This window comes from Molothrus ater, chromosome 18 (assembly GCF_012460135.2).
Source record: "Molothrus ater isolate BHLD 08-10-18 breed brown headed cowbird chromosome 18, BPBGC_Mater_1.1, whole genome shotgun sequence".
Lineage (NCBI taxonomy): Eukaryota > Metazoa > Chordata > Aves > Passeriformes > Icteridae > Molothrus > Molothrus ater.
This window is the reverse complement of record NC_050495.2, coordinates 11,077,907-11,099,419: the sequence shown is the minus strand read 5'-3', so window position 1 is coordinate 11,099,419 and position 21,513 is coordinate 11,077,907. Positions and strand designations below refer to the sequence as shown.

At 43.5% G+C, this 21,513-nt stretch overlaps 1 protein-coding gene across 2 annotated transcripts in view; it reads right to left on the bottom strand.

Moving 5' to 3' along the window:
* SFI1 (SFI1 centrin binding protein) overlaps window positions 1-21,513 on the bottom strand; it is a 29,493-nt gene that overhangs the window by 3,610 nt on the left and 4,370 nt on the right. The window contains exons 3-30 of one of the 2 annotated variants that reach the window (XM_054516716.1): window positions 21,207-21,428; window positions 20,119-20,190; window positions 18,443-18,550; window positions 18,191-18,285; window positions 16,576-16,693; window positions 15,826-15,928; window positions 14,820-14,976; window positions 13,887-14,048; window positions 13,401-13,471; window positions 12,601-12,693; window positions 12,136-12,233; window positions 11,765-11,846; window positions 10,657-10,835; window positions 10,346-10,421; window positions 9,498-9,593; window positions 8,988-9,064; window positions 8,266-8,368; window positions 7,690-7,786; window positions 6,579-6,739; window positions 6,107-6,181; window positions 5,755-5,829; window positions 5,219-5,395; window positions 4,296-4,429; window positions 3,274-3,369; window positions 2,846-3,098; window positions 2,045-2,192; window positions 1,149-1,272; window positions 341-443 (exon numbers count right to left, since the gene is read on the bottom strand). In XM_054516716.1, coding sequence (XP_054372691.1) covers window positions 341-443; window positions 1,149-1,272; window positions 2,045-2,192; window positions 2,846-3,098; window positions 3,274-3,369; window positions 4,296-4,429; window positions 5,219-5,395; window positions 5,755-5,829; window positions 6,107-6,181; window positions 6,579-6,739; window positions 7,690-7,786; window positions 8,266-8,368; window positions 8,988-9,064; window positions 9,498-9,593; window positions 10,346-10,421; window positions 10,657-10,835; window positions 11,765-11,846; window positions 12,136-12,233; window positions 12,601-12,693; window positions 13,401-13,471; window positions 13,887-14,048; window positions 14,820-14,976; window positions 15,826-15,928; window positions 16,576-16,693; window positions 18,191-18,285; window positions 18,443-18,550; window positions 20,119-20,190; window positions 21,207-21,373 — 3,300 coding nt within the window. In that variant the 5' untranslated portion in view covers window positions 21,374-21,428. The remainder of the gene's footprint in view (window positions 1-340; window positions 444-1,148; window positions 1,273-2,044; window positions 2,193-2,845; window positions 3,099-3,273; window positions 3,370-4,295; window positions 4,430-5,218; window positions 5,396-5,754; window positions 5,830-6,106; window positions 6,182-6,578; window positions 6,740-7,689; window positions 7,787-8,265; window positions 8,369-8,987; window positions 9,065-9,497; window positions 9,594-10,345; window positions 10,422-10,656; window positions 10,836-11,764; window positions 11,847-12,135; window positions 12,234-12,600; window positions 12,694-13,400; window positions 13,472-13,886; window positions 14,049-14,819; window positions 14,977-15,825; window positions 15,929-16,575; window positions 16,694-18,190; window positions 18,286-18,442; window positions 18,551-20,118; window positions 20,191-21,206; window positions 21,429-21,513) is intronic. The other variant, XM_036392923.2, reaches the window with a different exon arrangement.

Sequence of the window (21,513 nt, the reverse complement as noted above, 5' to 3'; positions counted from 1 at the left end):
TGGCTCTGTGACCCTGGGGCCTGAAAGCAGGGCAGGTCCAGTCTGCACACAGGGAATTGTCTTGAGAAATTGCAGAAAAAATGTTGAGATTGAGTCTATGAAAGCTTGATCCATAGCTTGGAAATAGCCTCAGAAAGGTCTGCTGGAGCAGGAGTTACATTTCTGAACAAACAGGAAGAGGCATCTACACAGACTCTTCTGCTCCTCAGCCTACTTCTGACTACAAATTTCCCTTGGCAATTTACCAACAGCTTACTACACAATTCCTTACAGCTACCATCAGCCTTTAGGCACAGTGATAATCACTTCAGTAGCTTCAGCTGAAATGCTGTGTACACACCTGACCCAATTCTTCCTGAACTCCTTGCACACCATCTTGGGCTCCTGGTTGCTTGCTCATTTCCAGCCACTGCTGCAGAATCTCTGCCTGCTGCTGACAGCACCTGATAAAATGGATTAGAAGGATTCTTATCCAAATTAAGAGCTCAACAGTCTAAGCCAACTTAGACTTGCAATTGATACATGCAATAAGACCCATATTTTTGTCTCAAACCAGCCAATGGTTAAAATCTTTTTTAAAAGGCTTTTTTAAAAAAACAAAAAAAACCCAAACCCCCAAAAGATGCTGGAAAGCAGAGGAATCTGAAAACTGTTGTCTCCACCTCCTGCTTCTAGCCCTTGACTTCTTCTTTTCCGGACAGTTAAATCCCCCCCAGCCCCATTTCTTTTGAGCATTTCTGTTTTCTTGTTCTAGTAGAGCACTTATCAAATACCAGCTATATTTAATTTTTTTAATTGAAAGCTGGAAAAGCTCACTCCTCTTGATGAAATAACTAAAGCTACATTTCAACTGCTCTGCCCTATTCATTTGTACTATCTCCTGATTACACCCAGTGATACCTCTGACATGCTTCTGCAAGAGCTGCCAAAGGTGTAATTAAACCACTTGGCTGACTACAGAAGTAGTTATGGACAAACTCTCCTTCACCTGGAGTGAACTTTAAAGGAGAAAATAAAAATCTCTGGATCTTTTCTCTGTTTCATTCACAGCTCTACTGTGAACAGACTGATTATTTCTAGTGTAGATACACAGGAAAAAATGCAACAGAGTGGACAACATGAAGAAAGGCTGGCTAAAGGGGCATTACTTGAGTTCCTGCTTCCTGCTGTAGTAGTACTGCATCTGCTGCTGGATATGCCAGAGTTCAACTTCCACCTTTCTCTCCAACATCGTTTCTTCTCTGGATCTGTGCTCCCTCTCCTCCCCTTCAGCTGAATGGAAGATACAAGGCACAAGCAATGGAGGTAGAACAGACATCCACTCTTTCTTCTTGTCAAAAAACCAGAAAATATTTTTAATGACAGGAAAAAAGGAACCCTCCCAAGTGCTTTTCATGTGTTTGGTTACCCTGTGACATGTACCTGTTCACCCCAAAGGATCAGGTACAGTGAGAGGGAAGGAGTTCTGACAACAGAACAAGCTCTTGAAGACTCAGTCTGAACACATAAAAGATACAAAATGCTCTGGTGGATGGTTCAGTACTACACATACTGCTTTGGCCTGTTCAGGATTTAGTCTTTCACATTTAGTCTAGAAGTAACTAAGTGCAGTAGTCCTGCAGAACAGATGTCATGCTCTGGTGTCATTTCAAACACCACAATGGGAGGTGTTTAGACACATCTGTCCCCTTTACAGCCATGCTGCAAGTACAGGGAAATCTCAGAGAGCTCGACTGGATGAACTTCCCTCCTGAAGCAAGTTCTGCTGTACATGTGAACACCCCAGCACCTGAGCACATTCCTGCTGAAAGAATGTTCAAGCAGTTCCCATCCTCAATGCCTAGAGCAGGGCTTTAGCCCCAGACTCAGCAGAATCCACCCACTGCAGTTACCTTCCCAGAAAGGAGTACTGGTACCCTTTACCTCCTGATGCTGGCACACAAGGGTGCCCTGTCTCCCATACGTTCTGTGGCAGTGACTTGCAGTCTAATATAGATCAGAGAGGAGGATGAGCAACTGCTACAGTTTGGATCTGAGGATGTACCTGCAGTCTGGTGACTCCCTTTTCCCACCAAGCCTTCAGATGACAGCAAATGTGGCTGCAAATTTGGGGGCAACTTCTTCTCCACAGAATTCTGCTGAGAGTCTTGAGAATGGGCTCCTTTGTGACCATTGGCAGGCTGACCTCCTCTCTGGAAGATCAGAATGATATTGGGGTTTTCCTCAAAGGGTTTTCTTAAGCAAACCCTACAAGTGGGATGTGCCTGACCTTCTTAGTCGTACTCCCACTCAGACAAGTCCTGTAGGTGCTGAGCCCCTCTCATAAAATCCCACAGAAGGAGCAGAGCTTAAAAGATTGGCTCTTTGATTTCTAGCATGGAGATATTTCAGCAGGATTAAAACTCCCCATTTGGTGTGGAACAAGGAGTTCAAAAAGCAAGCACCTACTTGCAGGTTAAGTGAATTTCAATTTTTTCAAACTCTTAGACACACCTACTGCTCCTAAGCTGAGTTTCTCTTAAATCCCTGCAATCTGGGCAGCAAACTGTGACTGCTCTGAACTCCAAAGAAGCAGCACCCTACATCACTTGCTAGGAAAACAACCAGGAAAAAGGCATGAAATACAGAACCCCAGATGTGGATTGCTTCAGACTAGGGGCAAACAGTTCTTGGGCATTCAGAGGCAGTTCACTTGGTCAGCTTTAAAGATGACAGCTAGAACAAGTGAAAACCAGCTCAACCAGGGCAGCTCAGAAGAACCACAAGAAAACACAGCAGTGAGCAATGGGCCTGCTGGCAGCAGCCCAGTACACACACACTAACTGTTCCTCCAGCATACACTCACCTCTTCTGAGCCAGCTCTCATGTGGGACATGAAAGATGCAGGAGACCACAGCTCTGGCCCCTGCCCAGCTCGGTGCATGTCCTGTGTCCATGTGGGGAGAGAAGCACAAGTGAGAGAGGGATGGGGATGAGCAGCATTGTCCATCTGAGACAGACATTTACAGGTACTTTCTTCTGTGTGAGGTGTCAGCATTAAGTTCCCAGTCTGTGCAGGACATTTATTCCCAGATGTTTGCTGAAAGGGCACCTCTGACCTGGACAGGAAGAAAGATAAGGTCACTATGCACTGCAACCTGCTGCTCTTGTCCTTTGAGCTCAGTGCAAAAAAGGGGAGGCTCCTGTCACTCCCTTGCATACAGCTCTCCAATTAGCTGCTCTACTATGCCCCCTGTTAGTCACTCTCTTTACTTCTAAAATTAGATTTTCTACCTAGTAAAAGGCGGTCCCAGCAGTTCCTTGCTTTCTAGAGATTCCAGAGGGAAGTCAGGCTTCCGTGGTGGTAACCTGGCTCGTTGAATGGCATTTCTGAAAAGAAAAACAGAACAAAGAATGCCCCAGACTTATGATTATTGTAGACTGGCATCAGCTGGCATTGCAGCTAAAGAAACAGTCCTGCTTCATCATTCATCCCTGCTCTGCAACATTCTCCTTGCATGCAATCCTGATTCTTAAAGATTAAATGTCAACCTGTATTAATGTGAGAATCTAGTTCACCATGTGAATGGTGGGGCCAACACAAAGAATGGTGGAAGTGACACAACTGAACAGGGCAGAAACTCCTCTTTTGGCAGCATATACTTGCTTAAAGCAATGTGAAGTTACAATCTTATTTCCCTGCAGGGTTCCTATGCTGCTGCACTGAGAAGATTCATAGACAATTCTTCTTTGCAACTGCCCCATGATCAATAGAATTTTTTAAGGAATAGTTTGCCCAGGGAAAAGAAAGAGGCAAGAATGAACTTCAGCTTCTGTACACCAGGATCTTGATATTTATAATTTCATCAGGTGACTTCAGTGCAAAAAACAAGAGCTCCAGTGACACTGGGCCACTCGGGCAAGATAAGCTCTCCTGATGGCTCAAGTCCCATCAAAGGTATCTTTCAGTGTTTCTCTGTATAACTGTTCCTATGACAAATGGCCAATGCTCCACAAATTCAGTGCTGCCTTGAGAAACACGAAGTGGAAGCTGAGCTGAGCTGGTTCTACATGTCACTGGCAAGTACAGTCATAAATACCCCCCTATGTGTGGGTTGATGTTTGCATTACACAGCAGCTCTTGGATAACTCTGGACCACCAGCCACAGGATGCAGTCAGAGCTAAGGAAAACGCAGGGAACCAAAGTCATCAATGAGAAAACTTGGAAACACAAACATGAGACAGATGGATTATATATATGCAAAGTTATTTGTATGCCAGAGAAACAGTGGAGGGACTGGAAATTTACACTCACAGGCCACGGAGCACTGAGCCCTCCTCAGCAGGGTGAAGTGGTAGATGCCTGCATTTTGAAGGCCATGGCTCTTCCTCTGATGAATGCCCTCTTGTCTCTGGACTAACATCAGGCCTTTTAAATGTCACTTGCTTCTTCAGGGGTGGCAGAAAAGAAAAAGGCTTATTTAATTTCTGGGAGAGAGCCTCTGTTTCCACAGCCTGGCACAACAATACACTGACTGGTGAAGACTGCAGGCTGCCTGCCAACACAAAGAATAGCAGAGCATCTGATGGCTGAGAGCAGGAAGCACCATGGAGAAGGAACCAAGATTTCTGATGCCCTCCAAGCCATACCAGCTCTTGAAACTAAATCAAGAGCTCCACTGTGGTAACATTTGGGTGAGCAGAATTAACTGGGTACTTCTGCACCAAGGCAAGCTGCACATTAGCAAATGGAACAACTGGTATCCTGAAAACCTGGAAGAGAGCTGGGAATGCTGCCCAGAGGCAGGAAGAGAGCAGTCAATACAGGCATCCTTTTCACACACAGGGCTGGGTTGATACTCAAAGGCAGAAGTGACACAAGCCCACATATGAAGGTATAAGCAGTGCTAATGCTAAAACAAGAAGAGATGTAGTCTCTAATGCTTCACTCGAGCACAGAATTTAGAGACCTGACCCACATGCAAAGGTTTCAATCAGAGTATTGTCTGTGGCAGAAAATGGCCAGTTTTAAAATAGTTTCATTAAGAAATGTTCCTAGTAAGTCAGAAGTCCTCTAATCTCAGCTGAATGAAATGCTTTGAACCAGAGATAGAAGTGTATGTAGGATCTAAAACAATAGCTGGGATGTGGAGCTCCAAGATACAGACATGCAAGACACACACACACACAGAGCAGAGCAGCCCAGTTCTGGAAATATTTCTGAGCAATCTCTCTCACCTCCAGCTGGGGCTGAGGATGGAGCTGTCCCTGCAGCTGTTTGATGCCAGCAGTGTTTCTCAAGGCACAGGTTACATCTTCTCTCAAAGGAGTTGTGTGGTGAACTCCTGTGACTTTTTCAATGCCATCTTTCTTCTCCTGCTGCCCCTTGGCAAACCTGAGCCAAGCATCAAATACCTGCAACAGGAACAATGAGAGCTGTGAGTACTGCACACCCAGGTTCCAGGCCAGGGACTGCCCCTGCAGACAGCAACACCCTCCCTTCCCCTGGACAGGAATAAGCAGAGCTGCAGCAACAGCAGGACACTGCCATGATGACAAAGGGACAGAGATTTAAATCAGCAGAGACCAGATGGGGAAAATATGAATATTTTTTAATCAGCTAAGAAATTTTCGGGAGTTTTCCAGCATCCCAAAATAACATACAGCACCCCAAAGAGGAAAGGAAACACATTCAGTGTGCACTCTGCTGCCTGCAGTCAAATCTGCACATCATCAAACTCACTTGCCTGCCCCAGCCCTGCACAGCCCCTTACCTTTCTCTGCACTGAAAGGGACCAGTGCCACAATGCTTGCACTGTCTTCTGCTTTTCCCATTGCTGCTGCAACAGCTATTAGGGGAAAAAAAATGCACAGGTTAGGAGTTCACATACTCAACATCAGGAACACCAGCCAAAGCACCAAGCAAGGAGGAAGTGATGGCAGAGCCAGAGCAGAAAACCCTCAGTTCACCCAGTCTATGGCAAGGTGTCTCTCATGCTAGATGAACTAAAAAATCCTGAAAATGTTTAAATAAAGTTTTCTTGGTCCTTGTGTAAACAGAACATGAAGGAGAAGGGAAAATGACTAGCAAGGAGCTAGGTGTCTACCCAGGGCAAAATTCCTTACCCGAGTTTTCCAGCAAGAGAAGGAAGCAGAGCAAAGTCTGTGAGTCATTAGTTCATCTCCCCTCCTCTGCAGCAGCTGCAAGGCAACCAAAACAGTGAGTCACCTGCAGACAAACCCCATTTATCTAGACAAATGCTATTAGAACAGCCAGCAAACAGCCTTTATCACCCTCCCTTTGCTCTGTTGAGGGAGGGTACCTCAATACCCAAGTGCCCTACAGTGTAACCCCATGTGCAGACAGCTACAAGCCCAGCAGGGATTTCATTTCGCAGTTAGCTCAGGTTGTCTTGTTAAGTCTGTTACTTCTATCAGTTCCTTCAGGCAGGACACAGCCATGCTCTTTCCTCCTCAGTACACAAAGCTGTCATGCTCCTGCTCAGCCCAGACTGCCATTCCCTTCACCAGGGAGCACAGTGTGTTCCTCCATATCCATGACTTCCCACAGGCTGGGAAGTTTGCTGATCCTTCCCACCTTTTTCCCAAGGCACTGCTGATGATAATGTTTCCATTTCACCAGGTACTTCTGGAGCAGGTGCTGCTGGTGGTGCTGTGCTGCCCTGTGGTGCTGAGCCCTCAGCATCAGAGAATCCCTCATTAATTCCTTCCAGTGCAGGAACAGACTCTGTAAACGCACTGTTAGGGGAAGATAAATTAATTCATGTACCAAAGGGAGATTATTAATCTCAGAGTATCAAGTGATCAGCTACTCTTCCCAACTGTTTCAATACTCAACTTGGACAACACTCAGCACAGACAGTATTCAGTATGGGAAGAACTGTGAAACATTTCATCTAACACACAGGGAGCTGTGACTTGCAAGTCTTCCCTGCTGCCACTGATATTGTTTACAACCTCTAGGAAAGCCCTCTGTGCTTCAGAGTCCTCATGCCAAGAATGTACCATGGCACCATGAAAACGCTTGGAGTTTGAGGGTCTTTCAGTAAGAATTACTAAAGAAAGACTGAAGCAGTAATTGATAAGACTACTTGTATTGCCCTCAAAACAGATGTCTGAGGTTCTCAAAATTAGTAATGGAAAATTCCTTTGAGGAAGGAAGTGTTACCATCCGTTGTATAGCACAAAGAGCAAACAGAGAAACAAAAGTAACACAAGCAGCATTCAGCAGATCACTGGAGTCCCAATTCACTCTCCATTCTGTGGGGACATCCTTTGTAACAACAGACCATCCAGTCACCTCATCTGTACAGATAACACAACACTGTCACCCTGGGTTTTTAAGATTTTCTAAGCCTTCTGATGTTGACATTCTTGTAGTGAATTTTCTCACACACTTTCTGTAAATAACTCATTGTTTTGCATTCCTTTATAGAAGAAGAGAGAGTTGATAGACTGTTGGTTTAACCAGTGGCATTGGAGAGGTGCCACTGTCACCCTCCAATCCACTGTCACTTTTAGAAAACTATAAATGTTAGAGTCAGAAAATAAACGGCCCTTTTTTCTCTTTCACCTTGAGAACAGTGTGAGCGTGTGTTCTTTTGTGTCCTATAGCGACACAACACACTGCCTGTGGCTCATTCACAGACAATGAGGATTTTTGATAGTTCAGCATGTACATCACTCACCTAAATCCAGCTGTTTTCTGGCCTCCAGCACAGCTGTCACCTTCAGGTGGTGGTGACACGCTCGTAGCCAGGCAGTGTCTCTCCACTGCAGCAGCACCTGAGGGTACAATGCAAACAGGAGCTGGGACACAGACTGGCACTGCAGTGGAAGGGGACACAATGTACTCCCCCATCACTGTAACAGAACCATTTCCACCTCATTCTTCACATAAGGCTCAGCAGACTGAATTTCCTACAAATTAAATGCAGAAGTATTTCAGAGGGTCCCCTTGGCATTTTCAAGGTGTCTCTTTCATCCATCCCCTCCCTGCCCCACTCACCAATATTACTATGTTGTATCATGCTACTGGCTTTTCCTTCTTTCTAAGGAATGAGAAGAAGGAAGAGAAAAACCCACGAGCTTACAGAGACAAGTTTCAGAGACACCTGTAAAAACAAGATGAGACTCCCACTTTCCAGATCTCTCTTAGTAGTGGCTCTTAGATTTAAGCTTTTTGTCCTTCTAATTGTATTATCTGACCCCTGCCTGAACCAGCAGCTGTACTGAGACCTTGGCACCTGCTGTACAGATCCTACCTTTGACAGGATTGCTCTCCTGTAGTGCTCATCTGCCCGAGTAGCTGCCTCAGATTCATGTATAAGAGCATGAGCATTTTCTCTCCACGTATACACCACCTCTCTGAAGGCAAAAACACACACAAAAGTTAAAAATAAAACCCATTAAGAATGATTCTCACTTGTTCAATTGGCACCTTCCTACTCACAAGAGAACAAAAACCAGCTGCATCTATAAACTCAGTTGTGCAAATCAACTTCTGCCCCTTCAGGTCTCTGCTGAAGAGAAGGCAGAGCAAAACAGAACACAGTCTGAAATCAGCAGTTTCAGCTGAGCCAATCAGTATGGCATTAAAATAAGGTAACTAAATAACTACAACCAATGCAATGTGATAATATCTTTAATCACTCTCCTCACTGTAATGCAAGATAGGCTCTGCATCTTCCAGGCTCTTTTAATACAATAACAGATGTAGTTAATACCATAAATGATGATGTTTGCTGTCTGATGACTCTTCCAGGACTAAACAGAAATTTAAAAAATATTCAAGAAAACAGATAGCAAACAGGAAGAGGTTGATTTCTTTTAGCTAGATGATCTTCATGCAAAGAAACAGCAAGGCATGGCAGAGTCCACTCCCAGCACCAAACATTCAGAAAGTTGCAGAGGTGGCAGTGAAAGGAAGGAATGAATTTGACTGCAGTGCAGTCACTTCTCTCATGCTGCCTAGGCAGAGGCTCACCGCAGCAGCAGTCGAGTGCGATGTTTCTCCTTCTCAGCTACTCGATACAGAATGCACTGTATGTTTTGTTGGTAAATCTGGAAAAAAAATAGTATTGAGAGGTAAAATTTACCTCAACTGTTAACACCTGTGAGGAGAGGAAACATCTAGAAACTCTTACTAGCATCTAACCAACTCTTAGTAACTCATAAGTAGCACTGGCAGTAAAGTACAGGGGGAAAAAATACAACCCACTGCAATCAAATGCTGCTTTGCTGTAGCAAGCAGTCACTACACAACAGTTAATGCTAGCTGTGATACACCAATGACCAGTGCTACAAGATTACCTTGGTCCTTCTGCTCCAAAAAGCAATGCAAGAGCTCATACAGTCCTACATACAAGAGCCTCCATTCTACCTTGCACATGTGGTGTGTATGTGCCTCCATGAAGCAGTGTGGGAGCTCTTCAGCTCTCACTGAAATGGTACAGCACACACAGGTAAGTGCCTCAAAAAGGCTGCTCCATCCTACCTTCCAAGCTGCCAAGGTCTTGCCCAGCAATACATGTTGATAATGCAGGTCTGCCTGCACCAGCTTCCTCCATTTCTCACGCTTATGTCCCACATACTAGAGGGAGGAAATGGAAAAAAACCAGAAGATATATACACATGAAGAAGGGAAAACAAGCAATGGCAGAGAGAGGAGGGAAAAGGACCATTTCCATTCTCTGGAGAATCAATCCTTCACCTTGCTGTACCAGCTTTTCACTCAACCTGGTGCTGCATTCTGCTGTGTCCCCAAAAGGCCCAGCTGAGGTGCTTTTTTTTCCTGCCCTTTGTAGGAATCCTCTTGAAGACTGATGTAAACCACTCAAGTTAACAGGTCTGCACCAACATAGCAGCTCCAACTATAAAATTTCTCACAGATTTTCAAGACATGCTGCAAAGCACATCTGGTACCTCATATCATGGTAAGGAAAAGGGGCACACATGAAAGTATTCTGTGTTTGTGACATCCTGTAACACAAATACAGGTCATACAGAAAGGCCTGGCTGCAAATTTCTAACTTTTGAGAAGGACAAATCTAGTATTGGGCAGGGACAATTTCATCACACTAACTCTGATTACATCCCCAGGTACATCTAAACCATATTCCTATTCTCATCATATCTACATACATGAACAAAAAGAATTCTCTCTTCTCCCTACACAGTTCCTGTTCCACTCATACACCAAACTGGTTTTATCCACATGAAAAGGGAGGAGAGCTTAGGAATGACTAGTGTTTATTTTAAACAACTCAACTTCTAGCCATATGAGTACAAGCAATTCAAGTAACAGGAAGGCTCATGCTCTTTCCCATCTGCTAACTCTCTCACCTCTCTCCACTTGTTCCAAGTCTGCTGCAGACACTTTGAACAGTGAAATCTTAATGCTTCTGTCTCCTTGAGCCTCCTATAAGAAAAATAATTATTTGTCCTACAATGCAATCCATGTTACTGGACACTTCCAGCACAGATTTGAGTCCACATTTGTTATTTTCAGTAATTCACTTACTGAAAGACAACTTAGTAGACTCCAAAGCACAAAAAAGGAGTGAGCAGTGAGCACCATTGTGAATTAAATGCTCTCCAAAGTAGGTTGCCAGAGAGCCAATCCAAATCATTCGCTGTTTCAAAATAAATCTTACTCTGTTTCTCTCTCCTGAGTCTTCTGTTTCCACAGAGAGAAGGCCTTTAGCAGCAGCTGGTTACTGTAGTGCTCTCCTGCACGAGCCAAGCCCTCCTGCTCCTCCAGACGTGCGGCTGTTCTTCTCCGCCAGCAGGACCAGCAGCAGCGCAAGAGCCGCCCTTGGAAATGGAGCACAGCCTGAGATGGAGGGAGGGAAGGTGGCAATGAATGCACAGCACAGGCAGCCGCAAACAACAGGAAACACCTCCTTAAAGATGGCATGCACAGAACTGTCCAATGTTTGTTTTCTGAGATTGAACAGCAATGGACACACCACCAAAGCCCCTCTGTGGTGAGGCTGTGTAACGTGCTCTGCAGGCACCTGTGTGCATGTGGGTGGAGGAGCTGTCACCAAAATACAGCAAGCCAAAGAGAGGAAAACCACAAGCTGATAAATAGCATGTGAAGGACTCCTAAGGACTGATAAGTTCCAGAAACCAGTCCTGTTGAATGTACAAGAACTGATAACCTCCCTCCACCAAGGATGAGCCATATCTGCACAAAGACACCCACACGTGCTACTGGCAACTTGGAGTTCTGTAAGAGAGCATGTAAAGGCCACAGTGGCTGCTGCATGGGAAGACTCCAGGACTATATACAAATATATATATATATATACACACACACACATACATACACACACCCCCCTTAAAAAATGAAGGGCCCTGTATAGAACGTTATGGACACCTACCTAGAAGCAGCTAATTTCTCAATATAACCGTGCACTTCTTAAATGACTGGGATTGGTCATTTAGTATTATTATTTCAACAAAGTAACTATAAGACTGTGTGAGACAGAGAGAGCACACACACTTTTACAGGGTGAGGGAATAAGTGAATGAACTATGTGAATGGCAATCCTCTAATAATAACTTGTTTCTATTATTAACAAACAACTAAAAAGGTGATCAATAAATATCGGTTGTAATCTCTTTCCCCTGACTTGATCCCTCCCCAGGGAAAAGGGAATTTACACCAACTCTATCTCATGCTAACTCATATTCACAGACAATGACTATGAAATCATCCCCTCCATTTCCTAAGCAAGATACAAGAGTTAAATTTACCTTGTTCTCCCCCATTCGATACCCTTGCAGCTTGCAGGTCTTCAGCAGCCATGTGTCAAATACCTGTCTCATCAATACTCTCCTAGCAAGCAAAAGAGAAAAATGTCAGCACACAGGAGACAATTCCTTCAGAAAACATATTGGTCTTATGAATGTCAGCTGACTAAATAAAACTCAGAGCTAGGCTTAACCAATCTCCCTGTTACATTCCAGAGAGAAGCAGGAGATGCAAATTGTTCATTACTTACAGAAAATGTCAGAGCAGCTGCCATCAAGTCATGTCCCCAAAGGTATTACCATACTTAAGAAGAGAACCAAAGGCCCACAGATTCCCCATCTGTACAAGTCTGTATCAATATTTCTCTGCATACCTGTAACGGGCATGAGCCACTGCTGTTAAGGCCTGCTGCTGTTCTTCCTCCTTCTCTTCCAAACGGGACTTCCAGCGGTTCCAATACTTCTGCAGCACCTGAAGTAAAATAAGAAAGACACAAAACCCCCCAAAGACAGCCAGTGAGGAGAAGAATGCAAATAAATAAATTCTTCAAGTCCTAATGAAACTGCATACTGCAATGGTTGTCTCCTGCACCGCTTCATATACCAAACTTTTTAACCTCTTACAAGTTTTTCTGCTAAAAGAAAAAATCCACCATAAACACAGGGAAATGAAAAACTAAACATATCTAAGAGTGACAGTTGACTCACACAGATTTTCTGTGGTTATCAGTATTTAAGAACAAAGTCACTGCTGTAACAAAAAAGTACTTTGTAGGTGACAGTGGAGGTCAATAGGACAGCTGAAGACAAAGTGACACAAGAACCAAAGTCAAACTCACAGTAACTCGATGCTGACAGGATGACAGATTTGCTCTCATTCGCTGAAGACGAGTGTCCAGGACATTCTGCCGAAGACCCTTGAGGCCAAGTTCCTGTAACCACAAGAAATAAACACAATTTTCATTTGTAATCCAAATCAGATAATTTAGAACCGATCTACAACCCTAGAATCCCTTGAGTGGGGGCAGAAAATGGTAAACAGCATTATGAGAGCATCCTACTTCAAATCACTAATCATCCTGCTGTCATAATCACTATTGTTTTCACTTCACAATCCAAACCAGTTTATTGGCATTCTTTTAATGACCAATACTGATCCAACCTTGAAAATAGTTCAGTTCCAAAAAGCTGGAGCCTTGCTTGTGCCCACCTTTCAGATAGCATTCAGGGATTTATTTTTTCTTTAAAAAACCCTTAAAACCTAAACAAAACCCCAAAACATCAACTACTTGAACATGCAGCAAGCTATCTTTGGTCTCATGTGAAAAGCAGCATGCACACATTACTGCAGAGAAGAACAATTAATTCTTGTAGCAAACAGCACAACAAAAAAAAAAATCAAGGGGTAAGGCAATCTCGTGGAATAGCAGGGAGCAGGTAACTCAACACCCTCAAGATGAATCTACTTCACCAGTAGTGAAGATCAGCACAGTCTCCCCATTTGGATTCAGTTGGCAAATTCCAGAATAAATAGGAATTTAGAAACCTGGTGTATCTCCCACCCAACACCCTCTCACCACCATCAGTGCTAGAGAGACACCCACAGCCCCTCACACCCAGCACATAACAGTGCTCTTACCAGCAGGTGACTCTTGTAGTGCTTTTCAGCCAGCTCACACTGCTGAGCCTCTTCCACACACAGCACAACATCTGTCACTGAGTTAAAGTTATGCTTTACACAGAACAACTTTCCCCCACAGAGGGGCACTACATCTCCATCTAAATTTTCTTCCATGTTTGAACATCCAGCACTCTTATCTGCAGAAGTTTTGACTACAGTCAAACTTTTAGATTTTGCTGGCTTATTACAATGTATTTCTGATTCACTCTTAAGTAACACCCATAAATTATCTTCTGCAGGCTCTAATATACTCTTATACAGCTGCTAGCACACTGTAATTACAACAGTTTAATGAATTGTTAGTATGGCATTACATACACATAATGACAACATGTTTATTGTCACTCAGGCTACTGCACAACGTTCCTGCTTATTAACTGGATCTTCCCCCTGCGGGAATGCTCCTAACAGGGCCTTGCTAGGGACTAAATCTGGGCTGGATACAATGCTTCCAGTGTGCAAAGGCTCTCCACAAGGCCATCCTTGCTGCTTGTTTTTCCAGGTCCCTCCCGTGAGCACGCATTCTTCTCCTGCACTCCCGTGCCAGCTGCCAATCGGAGAAGCAGCTCCGCAGCCTCCTGCTCCGGTGGAACTCCTGGGCCAGCTCTGCAAGACAAACACAAATCACTCATGGCTTGCTCTGTCCCAGGATCATTCGTATCAGATGAGGTCCTGGCATCTGAGCCACTGGCTCACAAGTGACATGAGCTCTGACACTGAGCAATGGTTACAAGAATTCACATTGACTCTCAGCTAGAGACCACACTCTTCCTATTGATCACAAAGGCAGCTTTAAAGCAGTAATCTGCTGTGCTGACTTAAGAGAGGGAAGGTAGGACCATGTATTACTTGTGCAGCACACTCAAACCTGCTTACATTTCAGCATACTCCTATTACTAGTTCCTACACATCCAAGCTAGATTCTTTTCCACTGCAACCAATCAAAAAGCAACTCATACAAATATCTGAACTCATTCCCATTCAAGGGAAGAAACAAAGGAACTGGTGTAACAACCTTTACCATCCTATAGGAGCTGTGATTTGACTGATTATCAAGAAAATCCACAGACTGACTGATCAAAGTCTTGAATACATCCTTCTCACAGATATCTCAATCAAAATCCAAGAGACAATATGCACATTTTCATCAAGGGAATTACAGAACATTTTCTTTTAAATCCTGTGGAAAGCAGGTGATTTTCCTGACAATCCAGCATATGAGCTAAGCCAGGTCTGTCACAGTGTACAGCCCAAGCTGCATCTCATGACCTGGGTGGGCAGAGACATTGCAGTGCTTCCTAGAACAGAAAAAGCCACCACCATGCCCTCAGCAAAGGGGTGAGCCCTGTTCTGTCCCACCTCCCCACTTTCACTCACCATTCTGGCGTTTCTTTACTCTGTGGAGGTTCAGGTATCCCAGCCATGCTCCCATGCATCTCCTCAGTTCCCAGTGCTGATGGTGAGTTACTGCCCTGGTGTCCTTCTGCTTTTCATTCTGGGTGTGTAAATACAGCTCTCGCCACTGCAACCAAGCCTGAAGGAACAATTAAGGGGCAAGGGCAGTAAGGGGAAAAGCCAGACAAGATTAGGGAAGTAGAAGAAAGAGGAGGAGAGGAAGAACACACATGCAATAAGAAATTCCATTTAAGTTCTAAAGGTGAAAGCCATGTGCAATGAGGTTACCCCCCCAAAAAGGGGAAAAAACCCAACAAAACCCAAACAAACACCAAAGGAATGTCAGCATAGAAAAAGTCAAAGATGTTTTTCACTCTTTTAAATACTTTCACACTTTTTCCCATTAAAAAGAACAATATAATACTTTTGCCAACAGGTTTTCTTTCAGATTATTTTCATATAAAAGGGAATCTCATCATGAGATACTATAAGACTTCCCAAGTCACAAGTTTCTTTCCTTAGCAGAATGCTGCCCTAAAACAGTATTGTTGCATCATATAGTGCAGGTCAAATTAAATACCATCCTTTCTTTTTAATGAAATGGACAAAAAGCCAAAGTTTCAGTGAAAGAAAAAAAGAAGCCCATGCTGTTTTCACTTCAGCTAAGATCAACCTGGACAACACTCTCAGTCATCTGATTTAGTTTTAAGTAGTGCTGCAAGAAGAAGGAAGTTGGACTTGATGCACCTTGAACTCTGACAGGTTTGGTGCTGTAACCACTTCCCTGGGGAGTCTGTTCAGGGACTGACCACCCTCTCAGGAAGATCCTTTTCCTAATGTCCAGTCAAAACTTGCCCTGGCACAGCTTCATTCCATTTCCCCATGTCCTGATATGATATTCCATCATTAGTACTGCAATTTTCAACATTTTCACATGTGTGCAACTTAAACATTAGAAATGGCAGTAGCTGAAGCTCCTGAGACTTACTCGAAATTGCAGGCTCTGGGCCCAATGCTGCAGAGCCAAAATATTCATTTTATGTCCAGTGCATTTCTGGTAGTGTTGTCTCCTCCACACTGCCCATGAAATGCTGCCAAAACAATGTTACAGACAAGTTCAAACACAGGTGCCATCATTTGGTGCATGAAATCACTTTCATCTGACTGGAAAAAGGTATGAACAACAATCTTCTCAAAGAACCACCACATGGTTTGGGTTGGAAGGGACCTTAAAGATCATCTTGTTCCAATCACCTGCCATGGGCAGAGACACTTTCCATTTACCACACTGCTCCCAGTCCCATCCAAACTGACCTTGAACACTTCCAGGGATGGGGCATCAACATCATCTCTGGGTAATCTCCAGATTTCAGTGCCTCACCACCCTCAGAGTAAAGAATTTCTTCCTAAAATTCAATCTAAATCTACCCTCTTTCAACTTAAAGCCATTCCCCCTTGTCCTCTCACTGCATGCCCTTGCAAAAGTCGCTCTCCAGCCTTCCTGTAGGCTCCATCAGGCATTGGCAAGCTGCTGTAAAATCTCTCTTAAATTCAGTCTATGGGTGTGCCAGAAGAACTCACAAATCCCAGAAAGCAAAAGAATTCTTAAACAAAAATCAAACACCAAATGAAGTCATGGTGTGACTTTTTATCTTTTAGGAAATGATAACATAACACAGATAACAGCCAAGGCCTTATAGTCCCAGTGCCTCTCTGCCTGTTTGTATTCCACCCTTACCTCAAGCAGCTTCTTCTCCTGAATGCCAGTGCCACAGCCTGCATCCCATGCTTTGTCCTTTGAACATCAACATAAACCAGCCAGTGCTGCCAGGTCCTGAGCAGAGTTTGCCTCTTTGCTGTGCATGACAAAAAACGGCAGCACCTTAAATTCTGTCATCTGGCAAATCTCAACCACTCCATCACAGCTCGCCCCCGACTCTGCGTCCTCAACCTGCAGGGACACCTTGTGGAAAAGCCTGAAATGACAGCGACCCTCGCTCTGCTCGAGGGTGTCCCAGCGAGAAGCCTCAGAATCGCTGACAGCACGGTCCGAGCACTTGTGCAGAGCAGCGTGAATTATCGGACAATGGCCCATCACCGCCCTGTCTTCAGTGCTCAGGGGAAATAACTGCAGAACAACAGTCAGCATAACACTCTACTGGGTAAGAGTTAGAGGATTCTCTTTGGTTTGTTAAAAAAAAACAAACGTGGATCAAGTTCATCAGTTGCTTTTCGAGAGTTATTCTCTCCTACAAGCAGAGAAATGAACCAGAAACAAGTCAACTTTATTTAGCAGGCTGGTCATGCAGCTAAAAACAGAAGTGGTGTCACAAATTCCAGTTTACCACTTAGTGCAGCACACTGCATATTCTCCTCACAGCAGGTTGGCTTGTCACAACTGACACTACTAAAGCAACGTTATTAGAAAAAACTCTCATTGATTCCATGCCACTTCACACGCACACATAAAGGAACCCCAGACTTTTCTTTTTTAGGATTTCCTAGTGAATCCAGCATTAACCTACCTTGATACAGGTCACCTTCTCCTATTTTTGACCAAGTAACACACAGCTTCTGCTGTAAATACTCTGGCCTCACTCATTAGGAAAGAGCTCTGGACAGCCTGTCAGTTTGTGTCCAAAGGTGCCAGTCTCTAGGACATTCTGAGGCTACGTTCATGTGCAAAGAGAGCAGTTCACCTCCTCTGCAAATCAGCACAGAACAAAACCTCAGTATCCTCTTTAAACAAGGGTCAACTCCCTTCAGCAAAACATTCCCTGAACCCAGGAAAGCTGCTACCAGTAGAGACAGTTCTAAGTCAAATCCCTGGCAGAGCAAAGAACCTACACAGTAAGACCAAAGGCACTTTAAAAGTTTGGGCTTCTTTCAATTGCTAGACACAAGCTGGAAGGACCAGTCAATAGATATAAAATAAGTGCTGTTAAAAGCACAGGGAATTGCTATCTAATGCTTATAGCAACAGCTGATAGAGAATTCCAGTAAAACTTTTGATCAAAAAACATCTACTTGAAAATATATTAAGTAAAAAAACCAAACAACCATACAAAAAAACAACCAAAAATCAAGCCACCAGCTCAAAAACTACCAGTGCAATCCAGAGCAGATGGAGAGGCTCTTAAGCTTATTCACTGGCATCCCTAAATAACTATACAGCTACACCCCTATGACAGAACCCCCTGCCATCTGCTCCTGCAAGCACTGCACTACCACGGGGTGGGGGAGCTCAGGGTGCAAACAGGCACAAGGGACACAGATTCTGGTAAAAAATTCCCTGTGCATGCTCCCATCTCAGTATGTCCCCAGACACTGGTAATTTCCATCTCTTCACTTACCATGAGACTCTGCAACATAATTCTTGTTCCTCTTGCCTTGCTGTTGGCATACATAAGTTCTCCAAGCCTTGAATATCAAATTAAGGAGTAAATGCCTGAAAAATGAAAGTACCATTTAGTGAAATATTAAAATAAGCAATGAAAAGATTGCTCTTGGCCTAGATGTACCATGGATGGAACTTGCTCAGTGGTACTAAAACCTCCCTCAGAAAATGTCTCATACACAACCCAAAGGGAAGTTATTTCACTAACCTGTAATGGTTGTCTGCTCTCAGGCTGAGCTTCTTTTCTCTGCAAACTGTCCACTGCTCCTTCCACTCTCCAAAAGTCTTTTGAAGAATCTTCTGGTCATAGAAACATCTAAACAGTTGAAAGATTTGGACAGAAGAAACGTCATACAGGTTTCCAGAGTGACCACAAATCAGTTTCAATGAATATGACACCACCTCTTCTCCAGGCTTGCCTGATTAGCCTAACAACATCTAATTGCATTTAAAACCACTTCCCTACTGTGACACTTGATTTGAAGACTCCATGCAATCAGTGCAAGAAGCAATCACTCTACTGACTGTAAACACTTCACATAAAGGAATAAAAGACAGATGTGTTAACTTGTCAAACATCAGAGTATCAGTTGACTTGAGACCTATGCACATCTTTAGTCCTCAGTTCTGTGTTTTACTCTAACAACCAGAACAGTAGATAATACATGTATTTTCCTTTCTAATCTTGTCCTTTGCTCTTTTAACACAAAATATTTTATATATATAAATAAATACAAAAGCTACAGCAGATTTTGTAACGCTCTGATGTTTTTATCATGTAATAACAGCAGAATTAGGCACAGAATACCTAGAGGTCTCTCAGTGAAACATATCTATGCTCTCACAAGCTGCAATTTACAGCCACCTACCCCGAGCCAAGCTGCTAAGTCATTCCAAGCACTCATGCAGAAAAGGAAAAAAGAAAAAAGAAATGAGCTATATGTTATTTTTTGGACCTGGTGTATTAACAGTATTGCACATGCACTAAGAGGTATCACAGCTATGGAGAACTGGGGACTTCTGAATCTAGAAAGGCAATTCATTATTGCTTGTGCTCCTTGCTGGTCTTTATAAAATCTATTTCCCTTAAAAAATAAATTCATCATTGAGCAGAATTGATAGCCAAGGTAGTGCCAACTCAGTAGATGGGACAGGAGGAGTGGTGAGGTTCACAGGACCAACTTCCAACAAAGGCAGAAAAAGAATATATTTGATACAGAAAAATGGAACTGAATGACTGAGGACCTGATCTTATTCCAGATGCAAGTCTTCCCACTGGGAACTACTTCAGTTCCCAAGGGTGTGGTCAAGCAAGAATGAACATGCAAATTAATGCAAAACAAGGAATGAATATCAAAGCATGGGGTTTCAGCAGCTCACAGAACACTGACAGCAGAAAGGAATTATCTGCCACAGGTATTTCCAAGTCAGACAGATACCAAACATACACAGATATACATTAACAACAACAGTGCAAACAATAATAATTCATGATCCATGTGGGTCCTTTCCAACTCAGAATAATCTGTGAAATCTCTGTCATCATAACTTTGGGAAATAGTTAAATTTAAAGCAGGTATCCCAGTCACATCCCATCATTTATATGCACTTACTGATCAACTTCATCAAAACACAATTCCTATTAATTTGGTTAATAGAAGCTTAACCATGATTATTAAAAACAAACAAAAAAAGCAAGAGCAAGAAAGGTACCCAAAGAAAATCTTCAAGTGATCTCAAAATACATACAAATATTTTCTTGGCAGCCAGTACTCTCTTAGCCCAGTGGTAAAAAAAACCCCTCAAACATACAAAATGCAAAACAAAAACCAAACAAACAACAAACAAAAAACCTCTACTTTTGAGTTCTGTAATTTTATGTACCTGGCTTTGGAAGGGAGAACTTGTCCAAATGTCATTTTTGCCCACAGATAGAAAAACTTCCTTGCTAGGTATCTGGAATACAAGGAAAGATTAGTTGCTTTTGTACTCCTCCTCTGCAAATTCCCAGGGAGTAGTGTAAATAGGAATTTTTATTCTAGTTTCAGTAATAAAAGTAAGGGTTTTCAGAGATCAATGCATATTGAAATTAGTACCTGTAACACAGCACTTCAGAAAGGATTAAGAGGCCCAAGCATCAGTGCAAAACTTGAATTGGGATGTATTCCTGTAGGAATGCTGGGTAGCCAAGATGCCTTCCAAGCAGCCCTGCTCCAGCCCGCGGCACAGCTGAGCAGGGTGCCCTGGCTGGCTGGGAGCCCCTTCTGAGGTCTCAGTGTGTGACATCACTGTTCCCCCAAGTCAACCAGCTGAGTCAGAATACCTGAGCCAATCTAATGCTTGGCCCTCCCTGAAGCCAGCAAATCTTCCCTCTTCCCACCTCCCCTCAGCACTTCCACATCTCCACGAGTTTCTCGCAGCACCAGCTCAGCTCACTCATGTGTTACTGTGACCCTGCCACCCTTCCCCTCTTTTTCCCCAATGGATTCCAGAGTTAGCTGGCACAGGGAGGGCCCCAGTAAGCACCAAGGTAATTACCTTCACAAGGTAATTGGTTAAAGCACACAGCCAGGAAGGGGGGCCTCACTCTTTCAGTAGGTCTGAGCTGCTCAGCCAATGATGGGCTTTTAGTCTCTACACAATTACATCCCACCTTTGTCACGGCTCTTTTAACAAACAAAAGAAGCAAATAAAAAACTCTAGAAGAGAGCAAGAAGAAATCATGACACCTGGCAGTGTACCAAAGAATATTGTTAAATAGCCATTTTTAAATTTGCCTTTCAAAGTAAAAAATACATGAAATCTGACTGTCAATCCTTGTCCTCAAGATACCACAAGGCTTCCTCAGAACTGTCTGCCATGGCCATGAACTAAAACTTCTGCTGCAACCTGCACTGGTACCACTGAACCCAGACACTTCCAGGTCTGATCCCCTGCTCCACTTAGTGAAAAATATGTTTTGTACTTATCACCTGCTTTGGAATTTTTGTAACATTCTTCTTTGACTCTGGGTATACCCATCTTGACCTGGCTTGTCATGACCTCTGTCCTGAAATTCATGTGCTGCAGACAGGGGAGCAACAGATTGTCCAGCTGCATGAACTTGATGCTCAGGTGGTTGCTGGATTTCATCCATCATCAGGGATTTTGAACTTTAAAGGAAAGAAGAAATATTTTGTGGAAAGCTGTATTACCTGCAAAGGAGTGGCATTATTTCAATAGCTTGGTCTGTAACAAAGGTGTCTAATCAAACACAGAACATGACAGCTGTGAAATGCT